The sequence below is a fragment of the Elephas maximus genome, chromosome 8 (genome assembly GCF_024166365.1).
Source record: "Elephas maximus indicus isolate mEleMax1 chromosome 8, mEleMax1 primary haplotype, whole genome shotgun sequence".
Classification (NCBI taxonomy): Eukaryota; Metazoa; Chordata; class Mammalia; order Proboscidea; family Elephantidae; genus Elephas; species Elephas maximus.
In genome coordinates, this window is record NC_064826.1 from 14,844,094 (window position 1) to 14,869,926 (window position 25,833).

Below are 25,833 nucleotides of genomic sequence, written 5' to 3' on the forward strand. Positions count from 1 at the left end.
TTTTCCACTTCATTTTCTGTGCTGAGTCATTTTTCTTTATATATTTTCTTTTCCTCTTTTTCATTGTTGTTCTTTTTGTATTTGCCGAGTCTTTATGTTTTTCTTGTTTTTTATTTTTATGTGTAGGATTTTTTGTTTCCTTTGTGGTTACCTTAATATTTACTGCTATTTTTCTAGTTAAACCAATCTTTTATTTTTTTATATTGCCTTCACTTCCTCTCCATATGAAAGATATATGACTACATTTTTAGTCCCTCTTTTTTGATTTAATGTCATCATCTTTTACATAATGATGTCTCTGTTTCCCTGTTTGGAACATTTTAGCTTTGTTTTATTTTTGTGATTTTCCTATCTGGATTGATATCTGGTTGCTCTGTCCTGTGTTCTAGTCTTGGGTTGTTATCTGATGTTATTGATTTTCTAACCAGAGGACTCCCTTTAGTATTTCCTTTAATTTTGGTTTGGTTTTTGCAAATTCCATAAACTTCTGTTTATCTGGAAGTGTCCTAATTTCACCTTCATGTTTGAGAGCCAGTTTTGCTGGATATATAATTCTTTGCTGGCAATTTTTTTCCGTCAAGGCTTTATATATGTCATTCCATTGCCTTCTTGCCTACATGGTTTCTGCTGAGTAGTCCGAGCTTAGTCTTACTCACTCTCCTTCGTGGGTGACTTTTCATTTATCCCTAGCCTCTCTTAAAATTCTCTTTATCTTTGGTTTTGGCCAATTTGATTATGTCTTGGTGACTTTCTTTTGGGATCTACCGTGTGTGGGGTTCAATGAACATCTTGGATAGATATATTCTCATCTTTCATGATATCAGGGAAGTTTCCTGCCATCAAATCTTCAATAATTCTCTCTGTATTTTCTGTTATGTCCCCCTGTTCTGGTACTCCAATCACTTGTAGGCCATTCCTGTTGGTAGAGTACCACATAATTTTTAGGGTTTCTTCATTTTCTTTAATTCTTTTATCTGATTTTTCCTTAAATATGTTTGTGTCAAGTGCTTTATCTTCAATATCACTAATTCTCACTCCCACTTCCTCAATTCTTCTCCTATAACTTTCTTTTGAGTTGTCTAATTGAGTTGTTAATCTTCTGGATTTCTGTTTGCTGTCTTTCTATGGATTCTTGCAGCCTATCAGATTTGTCATTATGGTCTCCTATAATCTTCTTAAGTTCCTCTGATCCTTTGTCTGTGTGTTCCTTGGCTTGTTCTGCATTTTGCCTGATTTCCTTCCTGATCTCTTAAAGAGTTTTGTATATTAACCTTTTGTATTCTACCTCTGGTAATTTCAGGAAGTTCTCTTTATCTGAAAGGTTTCTTCATTCTTTATTTTGGGAGCTTACTAAAGCCATGATGGTCTGCATCTTTACCTGATTTCATATCGACTGTTGTCTCTGAGCCATCAATAAGTTATTGTATTTTTTTTATTTTATGTTTTCTTACTGTGTCCTAGCTTCTTGTTTTCTTTTGTTATGATATACCCAAATAGGCTGCTCGAGTGAGCTAGTTTGATTATTGGTACCTTTGAAGCTCTCACGTCCTGTCATCAGGTGGTTAGCGCTGTTACAATGTATATGATCCCAGGAGTCTGTTTACTTCTCTCATATGGATTCAGCTCAGGTGTCCAGGTGGTCAGTCACCAAGTGCGTGTTGCAGGCTCTCAACTACAGTCTTAGACAAGCTGGGGTGATTGGTGTAGGCACAGGTATCTGGGTGCAATAGCAAGGTGGGGGCTGACAACTGCCCCGAATGTCTGTGAAGAAAGTATGTCTCTGTTCCCTAGAGCACATAGGTGGGTGGGTCTTGCAGCCAGACTATGGGCACCCAATGCTTTTGGCTATAAGGCCTGAGAGGCTCCACTTATCCTTGGACCCATGTCACAGGTGGTTAGGTGGTGTGGGTGGAGCCACCAGTCCTTAGGCCCCTGATGTCGGTAGGTGAGGACCCTGCTTAATAGGCAGAGCAGTGCCAAAAGTCACAAACTTGCCTCTCCACCGTATAGCTGAAACAGTTGAAGTTAGACTTCAGGCATATACCCTGTTGTACTGTGCTAATGAGGGCCTACACCATTGAAGTGGGCCCACACAGGTCTATGCAGGGGTGAAAGGCATTCAAAGTCCGTGGGTCCCTTATGCCTGTGTCTAGGCAAAGGAGCTATTTTTGCCCTGAGTTCCCAGTTTAAGGGAGACAGCAGATTATTTTTTCCCTGTTGGTTAGTTTGCTTCTTCTCCAAGGCCGGGAGAATGGCTCAGGTCCTACTACTGGCCCAGGGAAACTGGCTATCACTGAAGCTACCTTGGAACCTGATGCAGAGTGAGGAGGGGTCAGGTAAGTGGGAGAGAGTTTTTTCCCAAAGGGGTGTTTTTAATCCACATGGTAGATTAGACATGTGTACTTATCTTTTGCCAACTGAGAGCTGCTTTTTACTGATTCTGGAGGCATGAATGGGCTCTCCGTCGCTCGGTCTCTCCTGATGTGGAAGACACATCCCCAGCGCTACCGCTTGTCTCACTGCACTTGCACCAGTGGATCCAGCCTGCGGGGTGCTGGTTCCCACCAGGTCAAGTCTGGCAACTCCTTGCTGCTTCTGAACCACCTCTCTCTCCCCCTGCTGCTCAGTCCAATTCCTCAACTTTGTCTTTGATGTTCAGGGCTCCTAGATTGTTATATATAATTGATTCACTTGTTTTTTCAGGTCTTTGTTGTAAGAGGGGCCACAGAAAGTGGCTGACTACTCCGCCATCTTGGCCCTGCCTATTGAATTCATCTCGCCTACCAGTATTTTCAAGATTGCTTGTCAGAAACCTTCTGATGTACTTCCTTAAACTTGGGTTAGAGTCCAGAGCCCTTTCTCTTTAGAATTTTTCTGAATAGACTGGATTAATGAAACTGTCGATGGCCCCCTCCCAACACACACAATAAAACAAACTAAAACCAAAACTACACACAGGATCTTATATGGTGGTTTCATTATATCTAATCAATCCATAGTTTTAAATTAAAATTACTTTTGTTCTCAGTTTCCCCCCGAAATACCCTCATCTTTCCTAGACTTTGGGGCATATAAAATCAGTTTATACTAACTCTTAGCGTAGCAAATAGTGTGACTCTGCTTCTGCAGCAGAAGCCCTTTTTGAAGAAGTTGAGCCTATTAAAGGTTCTCGCCTTCCCCAATTCTACCAGGGCCTGAACAGCACAAAAATGTAGTAGTAAACTCATAAGCTTGTTGGTAGTATTTTTGTGATGAACAATCACATTAAATTATGCCAGACTCTGCACCTTGCTGAATAAAATAGAGATCAGAAAAATTTGATTCAGGCTGTACTAGAAAAAATAAGACATTTGCAGTTTGTGCCTACTTTGAACGGTCAAGTGTTACCTCTTTCTGGTAAACCCAGAGAACTCTATTAAGATAATAAATCATCGGTTTAAAACAGACAGCCATACACTAAAGAATGAATGTAAATAGTTTTCCTTATTTAATGATATAACTCATCATATTCAGTAAATTAAAAAAAACTGGATAATAAAATAAAATAAACCCTTCATCTGGGGTGTGGTTAGGAGTTGGGGTAGGGTGAGAAGGGAGTAGTGATGTCCTAATGTCTAAATTAGATTGATTCTCTAATCTGATTTAAAAAAAAAAAAATTAATTGCCATCGAGTTCGTTCCAATTCATGGCAACCCCTCATGTTTCAGAGTAGAACTGTGCTCCGTAGGGTTTCCAAGGCTGTGATCTTTTGGAAGCAGGTCATCAGAGGAGCCTCTGGGTGGGTTTGAACTGCCAACCTTTCAGTAAATGCCTGTTTGTTTAACTGTTTGCACCACCCAGGTAGTCTTTCCGGTCTGATCTTAAAATGCTTAAAATGGCCAAAAAACAAACAAATCAGATAGACTGAAAAATGTTTGAGTTGGGCTTAAAAGGGCACACTTTGGCCAACAAATTCCATTCAACAGACAGCAACTTAAAAACACTCCATTCTAAAGAGGACAGTACCTGTTCTGGGCATTCACCTCCACCTGGTCTGTCACCTGCCCCAAGGCTTCTTCCTCTTGCTTCTGCCGCAGCCTTTCCTGCCGGGCTCGGCGGCGCCTTTCTCGGGCAGCCTCTTCCTCGTCATCATCGTTCCTCTGGTAGGCGATTCTGCAACATGACAAAGACATCCCTCTGAGCAAACCAGCGGCCAAGGATTTTCACCAGCTTCTTGGTAGGGAACAGCTCTGAGTCCTTTTCTGCATCTGACAACTTAACCAACCAGAGTTCTAAAATGATGCTTCAGTTCCATGAGTTTACAGACCCAGTTGGAATCATTTTCAAACTTAAATAAAAACGTCTACACAAAAGCAGGCTGCCTTGGGGAACTGTGGGTTGGCATATTTAGATTTCCTTACTTAGCGGATTAGTTGAATATCAGCATGTCAGATTTAGAAGCAGAAATCCAAAGGACTGAACCCAAAAATAATCAAAACACTTATTGAAAAGGATTCAGTGTGGTGTGTGAATTACTTGTATAGACATTGTCACAAAGATCAGAAAAGAATGAAGTTACGCTACGAAACCAGGACATTTGGGCTATTCAGTCAAAATAGCTAATTAAAACCTATTTCTGGATATTCTCTTTGCTTGGATTTTATTTTTCCTTTCAGTTCCTTTTCACTGGAGAGAGAAGACATTATTGACAATTGATAGGAAGTTTCAAAGGCAGTGCACTTTGAAGAGCAGGCAGTTCTCTGTAAGGTCCCCTCTCTTGCTCTAAAATGTGTTTTAGTCTGCTCACCACCCATGCGCTGGGCACGTCATGGAAGCCCACAGGTGGACCGTCAGATACCTAAGGGCTGAGGCAGGTAGAAAGGCACAGAGACTTTACATGCATGTATGTTAGTTAGCTTTCATTGTTTCATTTGAAGCAAATGCCTATTTAGGGAAGTTATAAAATCCTTAATTATACAATCCTTATCGCTTTCAGGAAACCCTGGTGGCGTAGTAGTTAAGTGCTACGGCTGCTAACTAAAAGGTCAGCAGTTCGAATCCACCATGTGCTCCTTGAAAATTCTACGGGGCAGTTCTACTCCTTTCTATAGGTCGCTATGAGTCAGAATTGACTGGACAGCAGTGGGTTTGGTTTGGTTTTTGTTCATCACCTTCAGACATCTTGCTGGTTAACCAGTCAGCTGGATTCTTATAACCCATGCCACACCAGACTAGGGCAGAGACCCATGGTACCATGCCCGTATCCTCTTGGGCCATTTGAGTACATGCCTGTCTGGCTCCCAATTGTTGGCATCTGGAAGTCTTTGCCATTGGCTTCTCTGGCCACTGGAGTCTACTCTGTGATGGAAATGCTAAAGCATTGATGTGCCCTGGGAACAGCAACCCTCATACAACAATTGATGAGCGTTACTGTGTAAACGGTGCAAATGGTTAATATGCTCGGCTGCTAACCAAAAGATTGCAGGTTCAAGTCCACCCAGGTACATCTTGGAAGAATGGCCTGGTGGTCTACTTCCAAAAAATCAGTCACCGAAAACCCTATGGAGCACAATTCTACTCTGGCAGACATGGGTCACCATGAGTCGAAATCGAATCAATGGCAACTGGCTTTGGTTTATCACTGCCTTAGATACATGTTCCTTAATGCTGTTGTTATGTGCCATCGAGTCGGCTCTGACTCATAGTGATCCTATAGGACAGAGTAGAACTACCTCATGGGGTTTCCAAGGAGCGGCTGGTGGATTTGAACTGCTGACCTTTTGGTTAGTAACCGAGCTTTTAATCTCTACGCCACCATATTTGGAGCCCTGGTGACGTAGTGGTTAAAAGCTCGGCTACTAACCAAAAAATCATCAGTTCGAATCCACCAGCCGCTCCTCAGAAATCCTGTGGGGCAGTTCTCCTGCATACTTACTCCCAAACAGTCAGGGGCAGTGTAACTACACAAACTCAAGAGGAAATGGCCTGCACAATTAAGTTGACTTTTTTTGAAGGAAGAATGTGCATTGAGATACAGAATGCCAAGAGGGGGTGGGTGGTGCTGCCTGGCCCAGCAGCGAGAGGCCAAATGGGTCCCCGGGTCAGGGAGGGTACTGTGCTGTGCAGAGCTGCTTTTTATATCAGAGAGTTAAAGTGTCTTTATTATAATGTTACTTATGTATCTACAAATATAAACCCAGATATGTAAACGCTTCATGCTTATCATTCTTTTATAACTCCAAAGCTAAAATCATTTACAAAGTACAGAACGCAAAACAGGAAAGCTGTACAAAATTTACACCAACGATATGAACCTAATGTGACTGACGATGGTCTGCTTGGTCTAAATCACTCATGTTCGATTTATAAATTAGGTGTTTTTAAGCTTAGATCCAGTACTTTACTTCATCTGTTTCCGTATTTGGATTTGAATGAAACAAATGCTACAAATGCCTTTTCAGGTAGCTATCTTATCATGCAAGCACAATATTTATAATTCTAAAGGTTGGCTGGTTCTTCGCTACTTCAGAAAATTTGACTTCAGACTTACTAAATACTGCTAGTATGTGATATTCAAATGCCAAGATAAATAAAGTGTCACTGAATAACTCTGTAAACCTGATGGGTTTATTTGCACAGATCTGGGGCAGGGGGCAGTGTGATATAGTGAAAACATGGCTAGCTTTAAAAACCAGTTGTCATCAGATGGACTCATAGAGACCTCATATGTATCAGAGTAGAACTGTGCTCCATAGGATTTTCAATGGCTAATTTTTGGGAAGTAGATCACCCGGTCTTTCTTTTGAGGCACCTCTGGGTGGACTCAAACCACTAACCTTTGGGTTAGCAGCTGAGCTTGTTAAGTGACTAGATTAACCAAAAAACCGAAAACCAATCCCGTTGCCATTGAGTCAATCCCCATTCATAGTGGCCCTCTAAGACAGAATAGTACTGCCCTATAGGGTTTCGAAGATTGTAATCTCTAAGGGAAACAGGCTGCCGTATCTTTCTTCCATGGAGCAGTTGGTGGGTTTGAACCAGGGGCTCTCAATTAACAGCCGAGTGCTTAACCACTGTGCCATCAGGGCTTCTTCATGACTAGATTAACCAAAAATCCATTGCTATTAAGTTGATTTCAACTCATGGCGACCATGTAAGACAGAGTAAAACTGTCCCACAGGGTTTCAAGGGAGTGGCTGGTGGAGTCGAACTCCTGACCTTTTAGTTAGCAGCCGAGCTCTTAACCACTATGCCACCAGGGCTCCTATGACTAGATTAGGACTCAGAAAACCTGGTTTCCAGAATGGTGGCTTACTGGTCTGCAGCCCTTTGATGACACCGAGTTACATTTCCTTGTCTGTGTGCAACAACTGAACGAGATCGTGGCTATGTTATATAAAGCACCCTGTAGTATAATATTTTATTGTTATTTATAGGAGAGTACAATTGAGCGGCTGCTTGGTGAGGAAAGATGACTTCGGTTATAGGCTTGTTGAATTCTAGGTGACAGTATGACATGATTTGAATGTTCTTTCTAATTCAATCTCATTCTACTTGCTGTCAAAAGCCCTTCCCAGTGGTTTGGCGTTAGCCTTCAGGTTCTTGGCCTAAGATTCCTTTGGCTTATTTCTCAGTAGACAGTTTTAACCACAGTAGGGAGAATGAGCCCTTAACGACTGCTTCCCAAGTTAATCAAACACAAAGGCTCAATTTGCTGTTCCAACTCTGTGGACCAGCCACAAAGTTTTGGCTATTACTTGGGACCTTCGTCTTCCAAGACAAGCACGAACCCTTGTGATTTCATGGTATTTTGAATCATAACACGCCCAGTTGCTGGCTTAATCACATATCAGTCGACTTTATAAGTGAAATTGGGATGTCCTTGTGATAACAGCAAATCTTACCTCCAAATGGAATCTAATTCTAGGCCTTTAAGTTTTCACTATTCTAGAAAAGTTGGAGATGTGACCATCTTTCTCCTGCCACCTACCCATTGTGCTTCCCGGCTGGATGTGGCTGGCTTTTAGCTCTGACATGAACTTGGTTTTCCATCTAGGTCGGTCTCACTGACCTTTCTTAACCTGAGATTTCTCATCTGAGGAGAGGCCTGAACAACTGGGCCATCTACAGTCTCCTGTAGTTCTTCTCACTTGGTACAGCTTAACGTGTATCTACAGCCACACTCCATGGGGAACCCTGGCCTTGGGTGCATAGTTACTCGTTGCTGTCGCGTCGACTCCGACTCATGGCAACTCCATGTGTGTCAGAATAGAACTGTGCTCCATAGGGTTTTCAGCGGCTGATTTTTGAGAAGTAGACCATCAGGCGTCTTTCTTCCAAGGTGCCTCTGGATGGGCTTGAACTGCCAACTTTCGGTTAGTCCCCCAGTGCATTAATGGTTTGCACCAGCCAGGGACTCCAGGATACATAGTTGATAACAGCACTGAATGTTTAGAAGAGCTTTTATTACCATAATAAGGAAACACTAAAATTGCCTTCAAAGTTAAGGACAAAAAAAATGCCAAAATGATTTCATGGTGTTTTGGATCATAACACGCCTAGCTGCTGGCTCAATTACATATCTGTTGACTTTATACTTTATAAGTGAAATTGTGACCACGGCAAATGACTTGATATGTGTAGAAATTCTTCAACTGTGCAACTTTCTCCTTAAGCCCTCAGCGTGCAAACAAACAGAAGTTTCTTAGCTCTTAGGTGTCTTTCCCACAGCCGTTTAGCGTTCAGACTACTTACCACAGGTATATTATGATTTTTTTTTTTCAAAATAGAGAAAACAAAAAACTTAATTCCTTTGTCTTAGTTGTCTAGTGCTGCTATAACAGAGATATCACAAGTGGATGGCTTTAAGAAAGAGAAAGTTATTCTCTTACAGTATAGGAGGCTAGAAGTCTGAATTCAGGGAAGCCTCTCTCCTTCTGTAGGCTCTGGGGGAAGGTCCTTGTCATCAATCTTCCCCTGGTCTAGGAGCTTCTCAGCACAGGGACCCCGGGTCCAAAGGATGTGCTCCCCTCCTGGTTCTTCATTCTTGGTGGCATGAGGTCCACCGTCTCTCTGTTTGTTTTTCTCTTTTATATCTCAAAAGAGATTGACTCAAGATCCAACCTAATCTTGTAGATTGAATCCTGTCTCATTAACATAACTACTTCTAGTCTTGCTCATTAACACCACAGAGATGGGATTTACAACACACAGGAAAATCACATTAGATGACAAAATGGTAGATTACCACACAATACTGGGAATCATAGCTTAGCCAAGCTGACAATTTTAGGGAGACACAATTCAATCCATAACAGTTATCTAGTGTTGCTAAAACAGAAATACCACAAATGAGTAGCTTTAACAAACAGAAGTTTATTTTCTCACAATTTTGGAGGCTAGAAGTCCAAATTCAGGGTGCTGGCTCTAGGGTAAGGCTTTCTTTCCCTGTTGGCTCTGGAGGAAGGTCTTTTTCTCTTTGGGCCTCTGCTCCTCGGTGATCTTCAAGTGGCTTGCCATCTCTCTTCCGCTGTCTCTACTTTTTTTGCTCGCTCGTTGAATCTCTTATATATCTCAAAAGAGATTGACTTAAAACACACATTACACTAGCCCTGTCTCATTCACATAACAAAGACAACCCATTCCCATGGGATTATAAACACAAACATAGAGGTTAGGATTTACTACACATATTTTTTGGGGACACAATTAAATCCATAACATTTCACCTTTTGGTCCTCCAAAATTCCTGTCCTTGCCACATGCAAAACACATTCACCCCATCACATCATCCCAAAAGTCTTAAATCAACTTCAAGTCCAAAATCCCATCTTCTGAATTATCTAAATCAAATATAGGTGAAATTTTAGGAGTATTCCATCCTGGGGCAAAATTACTCTTCATCTAAGAATGTGTGAAATCTAGACTACAAGTTATCTGGTTCCAAAGCACAATGATAAAACAGGTAGAAGGTAGACAGTTCCGTTATAAGTGGAAGAAATTGGAGGGAAAGAAGGTATAATAGGTACGAAGCAAGTCCAAAACCTAGCAGAATAATTTACATTAGCTCGCAAGGCTTGAAAATAATCCTCTCTTCTCTGAGACCACCTATGCAATGGCTCTGCCCTCCAGACTCTGGGTGTTGGCCATGCTCTCTGGATTCTGGGTGGAGGCCCCCTGGCCCTGAGCTTCTGATATGCCTTCCGGGCCATCTGGGATGGCAACTCTGCTCCCTCCACTTCATGTGGCCCTATTCTCCTAGTCCATTTAAGTGGCAACCCCACCCCCTTAGCCCTGGCAGGTCCTGTTCTTCTGCCTCTTGGGCATGGCAGCCCCACCCCCTCAGCTATGGACAGTGGCCCCATCCCCCGGCACACCTTAATGGCAGCCCCACACTCCAGAACTAAGTTGGTGACGATCCAACTCTTTGAAACCTAGGAGGCTGTGGCCCCACCCTTTGAAACCAAGAAGGTCCTGCTTCCCTTGCTTCTTCCAAGAGTTAGGCGGATCTCTGAGCTTCTCCAGGAATGGTCCTTTTCTTTTCTTGGAGGACAACAAATATAGCTCCTTTGGTCTGTTTCTTGCCTGTAGAATTCCAAGAGGCAGACGGTATTACTTCCTTTCATTCTTTCTCTTTCAGTTTAAGCTGATGAGTTTTCTGCTGTGGCAGTTGGTTAGATCCATCAGTCACAGGCTTAATCTCTTTAATGAAAGATTGTGTAGCCATGTCCTTGGTGAACATTCTAGGACACATGTTCTTAGTTTGTACAACAGAATTTTCCAAATCTTTAAGTTCTGTTTTCATTTTTCTCAGTTCATTTTTAAGTCTGTCTCTTTCCTCTCACATTTTACTATAAGCAGCAAGGAGAAACCAGGCAGGCCCTTTAAGATCTTGCTTAGAAATCTCATCAGCCAGCTACCCAAGTGCATCACTTACAAGTTCTACCTTCCACCAAACATTTGAACATAACTCAGACAAGTTCTTTGCCACTGCATAAAAAGTACTGCCCTTCCTCCATTGTCCAATCGCGTGTTCAGAATTTTCTTTTAAAGCCTCACCAGAAGCACATTTAACATCTACATATCTAGCAACATCCTGTTGCTTGTGCCATGTGTATTCTCTAAGATGACAGAGACTTTCTCTATAGCTCTCCACGCTTCCTTCTGAACCCTCACCAGAACTCCTTTGATGTCCATAATTCTACCAACAGTCTCTTCAAGGTAATCTAGGCTTTTACTATAAGACACCTTAAAACTCTTCAAGCCTCTACCCATTATCCAATTGTAAAACTGCTTCCATATCCTAGGTATCTGTTAGAGCAGCACCCCACTCCTGGTGCCAAATTCTGTCTTAGTTATCTAGTGCTGCTATAACAGAAATAGCACAAATGGGTGAATTTAACAAACAGAAATCTATTTTCTCACAGTTTAGGAGACTAGAAGCCTGAATTCAGAGTTCAGGCTCTAGGGGAAGTCATCCTTCCTCTGTTGGATCTGGAGGAATGTCCTTGTCTCTTTGAGCTTCTGCTCCTGGGAGATCCTTGTGTGGCTTGACATGTGTCTTCCCCATCTCTGCTTCTCTCATTTAACTATTTAATCTCTTACATATCTCAGAAGAGATTGACTCAAGACACACCCTACACTAATTCTGTCTCATTCACATAACAAAGACAACTCATTCCCAAATGGGACTATAACCATGGGCATAGATGCTAGGATTTACAACACAAATTTTTGGGGAGACACAATTCAATCCATAACATCCTTATTTTTTTCTAATTGTAAAAGTAACAGAAACTCATTTTTTTAAGGTAAATAATACCAAGTGTATAATATAAAGGAGAAAGTAAAAATCACCTTCTTAATCATGCTACCCAGATATGAACATGATGAAGCTTTGATGTAGTCTACCAGATATTTTCTATGCAGGCATAGACATTTTCTTGTTTAACTAAGTGAGGTCATGCTACACATATTATTTTATAAGCTGTTTCTTTAGATTACCTTCTGACTACTTTTAAAACATTAGCAAAATACAATTTTCAACAGCAACACAGTATTCTACTGTGTTGCTGTTGTTAGCTGCCAACGAGTGGGCCTCCAACTCATGGTGACCCCATGTATAACAGGATTGGACCATTTTGATCCATAGGGATTTCGTTGGTTGATTTTTAAAAGTAGATCACCGGATCTTTCTTCCTGTTCTGTGTTAGTCTGGAAGCTCTGCTGAAACCTGTTCAGCATCATAGCAACATGCAAGCCTCCACTGACAGATGGGTGGTGGCTGTGCTTGGCGTGTATTGGCTAGGAATTGAACCCAGGTCATAGATGTACCATAAATATACACATGGACCATAAGTTATTTAACCAATCTCCTACTGGTAGACATTTAAGATTTTCTCAACTTTAGTTCTTATATACAATGCCGCAAAGGACATAGTTGTAGATACATTTTTACTACTTGTTCAGTTATTTGTTTTGGAAAAAGTCCCAGAACTAGAATTTCTCAGGCCTTTGATCCGTATTGACAACTTGCCCTCCAGGAAGATCCATACCACTCAGCAATGTATGTTAGTGCTAAGTTCACCATTAAAAAGAAAGACAAAGTATTCCGGATCCTTAATATATTCAAATAATAGTACCAGCTCAGTTTTATGCTTCGTTTAAAGACAAAATGCTAACATATCTGATTTTCCACACGCCAGATTTCAACATATTTGAAATGCTGCTGACTGGTAAAAATCCTACCTAAGCAACCACTGGATTGTAATAAGGGTAGAGCCATGGATTTGCTCCTTCGGCGGCATTTCAGCAGATGCCGGATTGACCAGCCCATTCCTAGTACTACAGTACAAAGACATCTGACTTTCACAGATCACTCAGGGGCAGTGTGGGATTCTGCAATCCCTCTGAATCAACTGAGGAAGATTAATTCATGTTTCATAGAGTTTTCATCAACTCTATTCTTCCTCTCGTGTACTTTGGCCATGTTCTCAGGAGGGACCAGTCCCTGTAGAATGACATCATGCTTAGTAAAATAGAGGGTCAGCGAAAGAGAGGAAGACCCTCAACGAGACAGATTGACACAATGGTAGCAACCATGGGCTCAAGCGCGGCAATGGTTGTGAGGATGGCGCAGGACCAGGCGGTGTTTCGTTCAGTTGTACGTAGGTTTGCTATGAGTTGGCACCTAATAAGAACAAACTCTTTTTTGAACTTGTTGTGGTTTGCTGCTACCCCATGTGACATAGCAGAACCGCCCAATTGGGTTTCCTAGGCTATAATCTTTACAGAAGCAGATTGCCAGGTCTTTCTCCCTAGGAGCCTCTGGTGGCTTTAACCATCAATCTTTTGGTTAGCGGCCCCTTCTTCTTTTTTTTTTTTTAAACTAGCAATCCACAAATGATGTATAACCCAGTGCCGTCGAGTCAATTCCGACTCATAGCGAATCCACAAATGATGTATAAAGCAACCCCATTAAATAAATATTGGCGGATCACACCTATGACCTTGCAACCCAGGCTGGGTGTGAAAGGGTAGGCTACGGTCTATTACTCTTTGTTCATGGTAACTACTGCCTTTGCTCATCTCTTGGCACAAACACTGGGAGAAATGTACGACTGGCCTTTCTGCAGCAAGATCTGTGCTGCTGACAGCAACATGGCACATCAAACGTTCAATGGAAAGAGAGCGAGGCTATTGTGTGTGTGTCTAGGAATACGTGTTAAAAGACTTCCAGAGTCCACAGTAATTACACAGACAGTACTTGATTGTGTCCCTGGTAGGAAAAAGTAGAGAAGATTGGCTTTGATTCCATCCCCAGAACCATTGGTTAAAGATCCTGGTGTTATAAGAAAAACCAGATCTATGCAGCGGACAAACTTTCTTAGAATGCTGTGGCTTTTCCACCAAGGACATTCTAAAGCTTTAACACCACATCTCCGCTGCCTCAGTGTATTCAAGTAACAAGACAAACATATTGAATTCTGTGCCTTTTAGCTAGAAAGTTTGAATAAATAAAAGTATTGTGGAAATGGCAAATAAGGACATCAGTCTCTTCATATTTGGAGGTACTAGGGTCTAAATGTATACGTTTTTTTTTTCTGTTATCACAGAGTTGATTCTGACTCATGGCAACTCGTTCCGACTCAGAGTAGAACTGCGCTTTATGGGTTTTCAGTGGCTGTAATCTTCTGGAAGCAGACCCCCAGGCCTTTCTTCCATGCTGCCACTGGGTGGATTCAAACTGCCAACATTTTGATTAGTGCCCACTGCCGTTGAGTCCATTCTGATTCATAGCGACCCCACAGGGTTTCCAAGGCTATAAATCTCTATGGAAGCGGACTGCCACATCTTTCTTCCTCGGGCCCGCTGGTGGTTTTGAACCACTGGCCTTTTGGTTAGCAGTTGATTGCTTTACCCATTTTGCCACCATGGTTCCTTCATCAGGTGGAAACCATTTGTGCCACCCAGGGACCAAATGTATTCTAGCTGAGAGAAAAATGAACCGGTAGAGGCTTCCTTAGGAAGACATTGGAGCATCTTGCCCAGTTCCCTTCTCACCCCATCTTCCTCATCAGATGCTTCTCAAGACTTGGGCAACACTGGCAAAAGTCTTACTGAAATCTCATCTACACGATAGGTTGTTTTGTTTTGTCTTTACCCCATGGTCCCCATAGTCTGAAGACTGTGGCTCCTGCATGCCTTATTTCCAGGCTGCTAGCTTAGGATTGGAGGCTATAGTACAAGATCCTTAAGTTTTCAAATAAAATGCTGCTCATAGCATTTTAGCCACAAAACAAGATCACTTAAGAGGACGCCATGTTTAAAAACAGGTAAAGAAAACTAATAACCATTTTTGTGGGGCCTGATTTTCTACATGCTTAGAAGCATTAAACGCTTCTAATGAAAAAGAAGCAGGGTTGAGCTTAGAGTGTGTGCAAATTTACTTATTTTCTGTTGATAATCACATTACTCTGAGTAACTAACTGGATCGCCAAATGGTTAATCCAGTTTGGATTTGCAATCTTATTCTGGTGTTTTTGGTATGTAATCTATATACATATATGGAAACCCTGGTGGCGTAGTAGTTAAGAGCCACAACTGCTAACCAAAGGGTCAGCAGTTCGAATCCACCAGCCGCTCCTTGGAAACTCTATGGGGCAGTTCTACTCTGTCCTATAGGGTTGCTATGAGTCAGAATCGACTCGATGACACTGGGTTTGGTTTTTTGGTTTTTATACACATATACCCACCCATACCCATTGCCGTTGAGTTGATCCCAACTCATAGTGGCCCTAGAGGTCAGAGTAGAACTGCCCCATAGGGTTTTCAAGGAGTGCCTGGTGGATTTGAATTGCCAACCTTCTGGTTTGCAGCCCAGCTCTTAACCACTGAGTCAAAAGTTCGGATTTGCAATCTTATCATTCTACTTTTTTTTATATAAATTATATACGTATATACATATGTAATATAGCTACCATTTCGAAATTTTTATTTATTTACTAACATTTGATAACTTTTGAACATCAGTCCACCAAAATATACCTCAATCTTGTCATCCACTGCATAACATTCCATCATTTATTTAGTCATTCGCCCATCAATACCCGATACCCGTTGCCGTTGAGTCGATTCTAACTCATAGCGACCCTATAGGACAGGGTAGAACTGCCCCATAAGGTTTCCAAGGAGCACCTGGTGGATTCGAACTGCCAACCTTTTGTTTAGCAGCCGTAGCTCTTAACCACTATGCCACCAGGGTTCCCCTCCCATCAATAGGCATCGGGTTTTCCCCAGTTTTTCTCTATTCCACACAATGCCTTCTTGTGCACTGGGGTGTTTTCAGGGCAGATATTGAGAAGTAGGATAGTATGTGTTCATTTCAAATTTAAAAGATTTTTCCAAATTCTCCTTCAGATTAGTTGTTCCAATTTACATTCCTATGTTCTGCCATTTCAAATAACCAAAGTGGATCAACAACATACATTAAGACAGTCCCCGCTGACTGCAAGGATGAGAGAAAAGACTTAATCTCCTGTATCTTGGATAGGGATGGTTTGCAGCATTCTAAGAATGAGGGTCTTTTTAAAATATAGAGAAAAACTGAAGATATCATGACAAATTGGTTGTAGTTTTGTGATTTTTTGGTTAACAAAATGTGTTTTATAAAAAAGTATCTAAAATCCAATAACGCATAAAAAGGAATCTGTGTTTTATAAACGACCACATCAATACATATTAAAAAAAAATACACTTTCATACATGAAACGGTTATTTATCAGACTACAGAAAACACTTGCTGTGGATATGAATTTGGGACGCTCGATAACTCCACTGCTTTATAGAAAGGGGTTATAAGAAGGCCATTGAACAGAGTGAACTCGCATTTTAGAACACTTTTATGTTCAACGTTCCTCAGGCTTGGCAACTATGCAGACATGCACAGGAATACACACATATGCAAGCACACACACAGACTCCCAGATTAAGTAAGGAAACCCTGAGGGAAAATAAATGAGGCCCAGCTATGAAAGACTTCAAGAGGATCCCTTTCAGATCAAAGTTCCCAAGTCTCTCTGTTTTCCTTGTTTCTACCACATTCTGAAATTGTAAAAACAGAACACTGCACCTAAAATCCCAAGAGACCAAATAAATCAGCCCCCTGAAAGAATGAAGGGGCGAGAAGCCAGTCCTACCAGTATTTAGGCATCTGTGAATTCACAACTTACAGTGCAGTAGGCGGTTAGTAGAAACTTCCAGATCAGCTCTGCTCTCTGTGCCTCCTCAATCTGCCCTTCATGGAAGGAGCAGTTTTGGGAGAAGACAGACTTGGTCAGAGCAGAGACTCCAGCCTCATGACTGAGACATGAAATCCCAAGCATGATCCTGGTCCCAGCTTTCTGCAGCTGTGCACCTTCACGGGGACCAGCCCCAGGAGGAAGAGCACCTGGGCTCACAGCCTTCATGAGGAATGATGCCTTCGCCAATGACTTTCCTTTAATTCCCATCATCATTAGTTTTGCCAATGCAGCTGTCTTAACCTCGGTCTTAAATGGTATCCAACTAAAAGAGTTAAAATCTCCTATGGACTGAAAGGAAAACCTGGTGGCTTAGTGGTTAAGAGCTTTGGCTGCTAATCGAAACGCTGGCAGTTCAAATCCACCTAGGTACTCATTGGAAAGCCTATGGGGCAGTTCTACTCTGTCCTGTAAAGTTGCTATGAGTTGGAATCGATTCCACAACAACGGGTTTATGGGTTGGAAAATGTGTTCATCAACTATCAGGCGGCAAAATGACTCAGACATATTTTCATTATTCTTTTTCATGTACCAAAAAACCCCAGTGATTTTCTTTCACTATGTGAAACACAAGCAGATTCTCCAAACGTATCCAATCAGCTCTCCAATTTGCTCAAATGCTCTTAGCAAAATCCCAGGCAATGCTGCGATCATGAGGGAAGAAGCCGAGCTACTGAAATGAGTCATATTTGCCCTCCAGATTTATTGCATGTTTGACAGTTAAAGAAGTTTATAGAAACATTCCAGGCTCTTAAATATGATTTTGTTTATATGTGGTGTCTGTAAAATGCTGCAGTCTCATTTAATACACAGAAGGTCCAATTGTGAATTTTTCTCTTCGGATTCCTTACAAGAAAGGCATTAAAAGTTACAATAAAGAAAAAAAATCAACAAATTAAAATTTTTTTTTTAGGTCAGATATTTTTAGAATTGGTAAATAGTCGATAGTTGATTGGTTTGTTAATAACTAATAGAGGATAGAATCTAAGAACCATCACAGTTGCTGTTGAGTTGATTGTGACTCATGGTTTCCCCCAGGTGCATCGGAGTAGAACTGTGCTCCACAGGGTTTTCAGTGGCTGATTTTTGGGAAGCAGGTTGCCAGGCCTTTCTTCCGAGGCACCTCTGGGCGGACTTGGACTACTAACCTTCCACTTAACAGTCAAGCACGTTAACCATTTGCATCACCCAAGGACAGAATGAAAGAAAGTCCCCTTGATTTAGAATGATTTTTATTTATTCATTTATTATTATTAATTTTTGTGTATGTGTGTGGTAGGGAAAGGTTAAATCATGCTGCATTTCACTGCAGGGCTCAGTGCTATATCAGCCCTGAGCCTTTCACTAGTGTGAAGGCATGCAAGGTAATGTCACCCAGGAAGAGAACTAGATCTGGCTTCGTCTATTCCCCCTGCTTTCACCCCCATCTCCTCACACATATGCATGTTCGACAGTCACTCAAGTTTGCATATTCGTTGGCCTTGAGGTGATTCTGACTCATAGCAACCCTACAGGACAGGGTAGAACTGCCCCATAGGGTTTACAAGGAGCGGCTGGTGGATTTGAACTGTTGACCTTTTGGTTAACAGCCGTAGCTCTTAACCACTGTGCCCCCAGGGCTCCATATTGGGCACGGTGTTTTCCAAACAGCTATGGAGATTATAGTTTTGACGGGATAAATGTCCAGCTTCTTATTCAACTGGCACTCTTTTCTTTTAAAAAGTCAGTAAACCCTGGGTGATAGTCAGTAGAAATGAAATGAATAGAAACTGGATTTGCTTTCAGATTGAGTTTGTTTCTCATTTATTTGTAAAAGAAACAATGCCCCTGCCAAGCCCATTAAATATAGATTTTGGGGGGAATAATTCCATTTTCCTGAAATAAACTAAAATGTGTTTATTCTGTCACAAACAGGAATGAATTTCACCACTCCACCTATCCTACCCTGTCAAAACAATCAGCTTGGTCAGGCAGAAGCTGTTCATTTTTAAATTTACAAATGTTTAGAAAAGGGTAGGTGTGGAGAGAGAGGGTCGCTGGTAGGGGAGATACATTTTGCTCCTCACTTGGTTAGTCGTGTTAAGCTTTGGTTGAAACGAATAAAAAGGAGTGAGAGAAGAGTTTAAGTGGCCAGTACAATAATTACAATAGAATAGCCATACCCTTTCCCTGCTTCATTATTTATGATTCATTTGATCTGAAAGGTGGCTGGTAGATACAAGCCCAATGACTCCCTGTGTTTTCCAAAATATTAGTTTTTCTTCATCTCCAAACTAGGATTCTTTGTGTAATGAGATTCTTAAGTACTTAATAAGAATCTTAAATAAATAAAATAATTATTAATTAACTATATGTTGTTGATCAAAAGTAAAATCTGATTTGGGCTGATCTATATCTGTTGTTGAATATACCGTGGACATTATTGAATATACCACGGACTGCCAGAAGAACAAAAAAGTCTGTCTTGGAAGAAGTACAGCCAGGATGCTCATTAGAAGTGAAGATGGCGAGACTTTGTCTCACAAACTTGGGCACGTTATCAGGAGGCCATCAGTCCCTGGAGAAGGAAATCATACTTGGTAAAGTAGAGGGTCAGCAACAAAGAAGAAGACCCCGAAGAGATGGATTGACACAGTGGCTACAACAACGGGCTCAAGCACAACAAGGATTGTGAGGATGGCACAGGACCAGACAGTGTTACATTCTGTTGAACATAGGGTCGCTGTGAGTCGGAACCGACTTGATGACACCTAACAACAACAACATGTCTGTTGTATCTGTTACAGGACAACTTTGCTTTAATAGGCATCGCAAACGTGAATAATAAACTTTGTGCTTTCTTTTTTTAAATTGGTTTATTGTGGTAAAAATATATATAACAGAAAAATTGCCAAGCCAACATTTTTCCAGGTACAATTCAGTGACATTGGTTATGTCCATCATGTTGTACAATCCTTACCACTGTCCTTTTCCAAAGTGGTCCCCCACCATTAATGGAAGTTCAGTGCTCCTTAAGCAAAGGCTCCCCCTTTCTCCTGCCCTCCCACCCCTGGTAACTACTAATACGCCTTGGTCTCTAGCCATTTGCCTATTTTATATACGTGGGATCATACCTTACTTAATTTTTTTAAAAGGAGTGAAATAAGATAAAACAATTCAGGCTCTGATCTCTGTGGTTGTTGTCGTTGGGTGCCATCCACTTGATTCCAACTCATAGCAACCCCGTGTGACAGAGTATAACTGCCCCATCAGGTTTCTAGGCTGTAATCTTTACAGAAGGATCCCTGGTGCGACAGAGGTTAAGCACTCAGCTCCACGGGAGGAAGATGTGGCAGTCTGCTTCTGTAAAGATTACAGCCTTGCTGCTTGGAAATCCTGTGGGGCGGTTCTACTGGGTCCTATAGGGTTGCTATGCGTTGTAATCAACTCGAAGGCAGTGAGTTTTTTTTAATGTTTACTGTAGCAGATTGCCAGGTCCTTTTCCCACAGAGCCACTGGTGGGTTTTTTGAACAGTCAACTGTTTGGTTAGCAGCCGAGAACTTAACCATTGCACCACCAGGGCTCCTTCTGTGATTGGTAGCACTGTACATACATATGTATCTATATACTTTTTTTAAAAATAGATAGCATAAATTCTATTTTAATTGTGAATTACATTATAAGATAAAATTAGACAAACATTATACATGGTTTTAGTTTATGTAATTACTGTGGTAAAAGATGTATATTATATACATATTTATTGTACTTTAAAGGAAGGTTTACAGAACAAACTAGGTAGCAGTGTATTTTGACAGACGTTTCTCTTGAATATTGGGCTGGGCCTGGATGTACCATGACTGCACAGCTGCCCCAGAGCAGAGTGCAGGGAAATTCCCACATTTCCCCTGGTCTTTTTGGGGGTAACTGCATCTGACCACAGATACACAAACACACAGATTCTTTTCATATCCAAAGACCCAATCTCCTAGCAACGGCAATTTCCTTTTCCATCTTCTAATGTGAAAAACATCAACTCCTTTTAGATAAGCCTTTTACTGAGAATGATCTAGCAATTCAAGCCTTGCTCCCAAATGTGAGATATTTGTGTGATGTGGTACAAAGGTCCCTAATTTTACAGGGTGGAGCTCCCACTTCCGGTGCCACAGTCACATTGGCCAACATTGGACGAGAGAAATAAAGTGACTGGAAAAACGAAATCGAGATGTCTTTAAATGGAGACTATGACCCTGTTGGCGTAGCGGTTAAGAGCTTGGCTCCTAACCAAAAAGGGCGGCAGTTCAAATCCACCAGCTGCTTCTTGGAAAACCTATGAGGCAGTTCTACTCTGTCCTACAGGGTCCCTATGAGGTGGAATCAACTCCATGGCAATGGGTTTGGTTTTTTGGTTTATGGCCCTGTGGCTAATTAGAGGGAGTCCCTTTAAGGGGAAAGGGGGCCTCCAGACATGCAGACTGAGAGGGTGCGTGGCAGGAGAAGTCTGCTAACTGTGGTCACATGTCCTGAGTTAGCTGAGGGGGTTTGCAGCATCCTCTCTAGACAGGCAGCACTTAATACAGGTGAATTTACGGTTAATGGATTTTCATAACGGGCCTTTTATGATCTTCCCCTCCCCTCCAAGTGCCCACTGGAGCTTTCCTCCCCGACTCTCCATTTTGTAATTGGAAAAAGATTTACTGTTCATTTCCTCCTCCCCAGTTCTCTCTTGGCTCACTCTTTTCCCTCTGGTGGCACTGCCCCCCTTCTTCTCTTCCCTCTTTCCTCTCTCCTCTCACCGTCAGGGAGCCCTTGGGTGGTACAAATGGTTAACATGCTCAGCTGCTATCTGAAGGTGTGAAGGTTCCAGTCAGGGCTTCAAACCGGTTCATTCTGGTTTGATCCCCTACTGAAAATAAGAATCACCTGGGGATCTTTTTAAAAATGTAGATTCTGATTCAGTATATCTGGAGTGGAAATGCAAATTCTCATTGGTGGGGGGGGGGGTTGAACCAGGATGAACTGGTTCAAATCCCTGATTTGAGTCCACCCAGAGGCACCTCCGAAGACAGTCCGGGTGATCTACTTCCCAAAGATCACAGCCATTAAAAACGCTATGGAGCACAGTTCTCCTCTGACACACATGGGCTTGTCATGAGTTGAAGTCTACTCGACAGTGAGTGATTGTTAAGAAAGACAGCGACTGCTTCCGCGGCCCTGGTCCCAGGGAAAGGAAGTTCACCAGGGAGGCAGGCACACATGGAGGATTTTCTAGTTTCCATCTGTGTTCCAGGTGTTTCATTTCACTCTGCAACTTTCCCCACAGAATACAAGAAACTAGGTCCAGCTACTCAATATCAAGGGCTCCATAAATCTGAGCTGCAGAAGGAGACTTCAGTACAGCAAATCCCACAATCACGGAGAACAGTAGCCTTGTGGAGGGTCCTTCAAGAGTAAGAGGCTATGACTTCCAATCTTTCAGAATTGGATTTACGTCCTTTAGTATCCTTGCCACCTTCTCTGCTGTCTTCACTCACTCTGCCTACATAGAGTTAAGTTAGATTTTTACTTCCTGGAGGTAGTTATTCTGCTTTTAAAAATCAGATCCCAGCAGAGATCTACTGCTGGGGCAAAGCGATGAGATTTTAGGATCCTGGAAAAACAAAACTAAAAGGAATTTCAGGGGTTATTTTGAATCCAAGCTCTACACTTTGTACAGGGTAACCTGGTGTGGTGTCTCAACGGTAAAGTGACTCACACAAGTGATTACAAAATCAGGACTTGACTCAGGTCTGTGGGTTCCCACACCTGTTTTCTTCGATAGTACAATACTATATGAGCTCCCGTAGGTGTTCTGTAGATTAATAAAGAACTTCAGACAGCTGAGCCAGGGATTGGCAAACTTTGGCCTGCGGGCCAAATCCAGACCACTCCCTTTTTTTGTAAATAAAGTTTTATTGGAACTCAGACATATCTGTATTGTCTATACTGTTTTCACACTTAAATGGCAGAGGCGAGTAATCATGAAGGGACTATCTATCCCACAAACCGAAAAATATATATTGTCTGGCCTTTTGTAGGAGCCCTGGTGGGCCAGTGATTAAAGCGTTCGACTGCTAATTGAAAGGCCAGTGGTTGGAAACCACCAGCGGCTCCACAGGAGAAAGATGTAGCAGTCTGTTTCTGTAAAGCTTTAGAGACTTGGAAACCCTACGGGGTCACCATGAGTCGGAGGGTTTGGTTTTGGTTTATGGCCCCTTACAGAAAAAGTATGCTGATCTAAGCCAATGGTCTCCGAACGTTTTTTTTTAATAGTGTACTCCTATCGGTTGAAAAAAGAAGCCTTGGTAGTGCAATGATTAAAGCACTTGTCTGCTAACCAAAGGATCGGCCTCAGAAGAAAAGGCCTGGCGATCTGTTCCCATGAAAATTTACAGCCTAAAGGTCATGGAAGTTTTGTAGACACATCCACACTCTCTGAGGGACCAAATTACTGGGCTGAGGGCTGGGGCCATGGTCTTGGGGAACATCCAGCTCAACTGGCATAACATAATTTATAAAGAAAATGTTCTACATTCCACTTTGATGAGTAGTATCTGGAGTCTTAAAAGCTTGTGAGTGGCCATCTAAGATGCTCCACTGGTCTCACCTCATCTGGAGCAAAAGAGAATGAAGACAACCAAAGACTCAAGGGAAAGATTAGTCCAAAGGACTAATGCACTACAAGTACCAAAGCCTCCACCAGACTGAGTCCAGCACAACTGATGATGCCCCGCTACCACCCCCAACTGCTCTGACAGGGATCATAATAGAGGGTCCCAGACACAGCTGGAGAAAAATGTAGAACAAAATTCAAACAAAGAAACAAACAAAAGACCAGACTTACTGGTCTGACAGAGTCTGGAGAAACCCCAAGAGTATGGTCCTCAGATACCCTTTTTTAAAATTTATTGTGCTTTAAGTGAAAGTTTACAAATCAAGTCAGTCTCTCATACAAAAACTTATACACACCTTGCTATGTACTCCTAGCTGCTCTCTCCCTAATGAGACAGCACACTCCTCTCCACCCTGTATTCCTTGTGTCCATTCAACCAGCTCCTGTTCCCCTCTGCCTTCTCATCTCCCCTCCAGGCAGGAGCTGCCCTGATACTCTCATGTCTCTACTTGAGCCAAGAAGCTCACTCCTCACCAGTATCATTTTCTGTCTTATAGTCCAGTCCAATCCCTGTCTGAAGAGTTGGCTTCAGGAATGGTTCCAGTCTTGGGCTAACAGAAGGTCTGGGGACCATGACCTCTGGGGTCCCTCTAGTTTCTGTCAGACCATTGTGTCTGGTCTTTTGATGAGAATTTGAGGTCTGCATCCCACTGTTCTCCTGCTCCATCAGGGATTCTCTGTTGTGTTCCCTGTCAGGGCAGTCATCAGTTGTAGCCGGGCACCATCTAGTTCTTCTGGTCTCAGGCTGATGTTGTCCCAGATACCCTTTTAACTCAGTACTGAAGTCAATCCTTAGGTTCACCCTTCAGCCAAAGATTAAACAGGCCCATAAAACAAAATGAGACTAAATGGGCACACCAGCCCAAGGGCAAGGATGAGAAGACAGGAGGCGGCAAGAAAGCCAGTAATGGGGAACCCAAGGTAGAGAAGGGGACAGTGTTGACATGTCGTGGGGTTGGCAACCAATGTCACAAAGCAATCTGTGTATTAATTGTTTAACGAGAAACAAATTTGCTCTGTAAACCTTCATCTAAATCACAATTGAAAATAAAAAAGAAGAAGATTTACAGCCTAAGAAACCCTATAGTTCTACTCTGCCCTATTAGGTTAGTACGAGTTGGAATTGACTCAGTGCAAACAACAACATCGGTTAAAAAAAAAAATTAAGCACACATGCTCTTGCCTTATCATTGTTATGTGTGTATTATCTCATCTCTCATATTAAGTCATGTGCTTCTTGAGAGCAAGAGTTCTACTTTATACATTTCAACCACCCCAACCCCCACCCCAGTGTGCCTTCCATAAAGTAGGCATTTAATAAATATTTTCGGTAATTGAAGTCGAGAAAAGCATATGACATACAACACTGAACAGTGGCTACTATGAAGGTTAATTAACTTACCTCTTAATAGGAGGAAAGACCAACCATTCTACACAAGGGTCATTATTATTTACTGAAAAAATGGTGTTTAAAGTCACTAGAGCTTTCTCTTCCCTAACCAAGAAAGGTGGGAAAAGTTCACTTCTGAGATAAAGAGCACACACACACACACACACACACACACACATTCAGCTTTGTGGATTGCCAAGAAAGCAGAAACTCCATACTGGTTTGTGAATATAAACCAGAATGCCTGGTCATGCTGGCTGTCATGTTGCACAGGCCTTGGGGCTTGTTCTTTGATCGCGAGCTGTAGACTCTGAAACCCGATCATTTACCAAGGGAACAAACAATCTCTCAGGCTTCAGCTTAATCTCTCTGAAATGATGGAACTAAACCAACCTAACAGTAATAGTGGTAGCTTCAAGGCTAGAAGTGGAGACAGAAGAGGCGTTACAAGAAAATGTAGCAGGCGGGACCCCATCACCTCACATTTCTCTCAACTCCTTCTCGCCAGAAATTGGAAGCACTTACTACCCACAAGCTTTCTTGCCAGTGTTTACTACCCAAAGCTTTCTTGCCAGTGCTTGCCTAGGTAGGTATGAACCAAAGAATTTTGCTCATCAGTCCAGAATGCAAAAGTTTTAACGCATTTGGTTGTAAACTTGTTTCTCATTCTCATGTTACTTTCTCTGTAGATGGCATTATGTTGCAGCATACAGAAAATCCCCATGACTTCAGAGCTGGAAAATGTAGGTCTTCCTTGTTTAGAAGAATTGAAAAATGGTTTACAGACAGGAAAGATATTTGACTTTTGAACCCGGTCAATAACCGGGGGCTGAAGTCAAACAGAGTCAGCTGGTGTTTTCCAGTCTGATCGTGGACTCTGGTCTGCTTCGCAAGAATGTGTGTGCACACTCAGGCGCCATCATTCTGCCTTGTTTCTTGTCACATAACTGGCTTTAGCTAGACTCATGAACAC

At 42.1% G+C, this 25,833-nt stretch overlaps 1 protein-coding gene across 9 annotated transcripts in view; it reads right to left on the reverse strand.

The window, feature by feature from the left end:
* CALD1 (caldesmon 1) overlaps positions 1-25,833 on the reverse strand; it is a 261,525-nt gene that overhangs the window by 43,963 nt on the left and 191,729 nt on the right. For all 9 annotated transcript variants that reach the window (XM_049893358.1, XM_049893355.1, XM_049893354.1 and 6 more), the window contains one exon: positions 4,006-4,152. In XM_049893358.1, the coding sequence (XP_049749315.1) occupies positions 4,006-4,152 (147 nt within the window). The remainder of the gene's footprint in view (positions 1-4,005; positions 4,153-25,833) is intronic.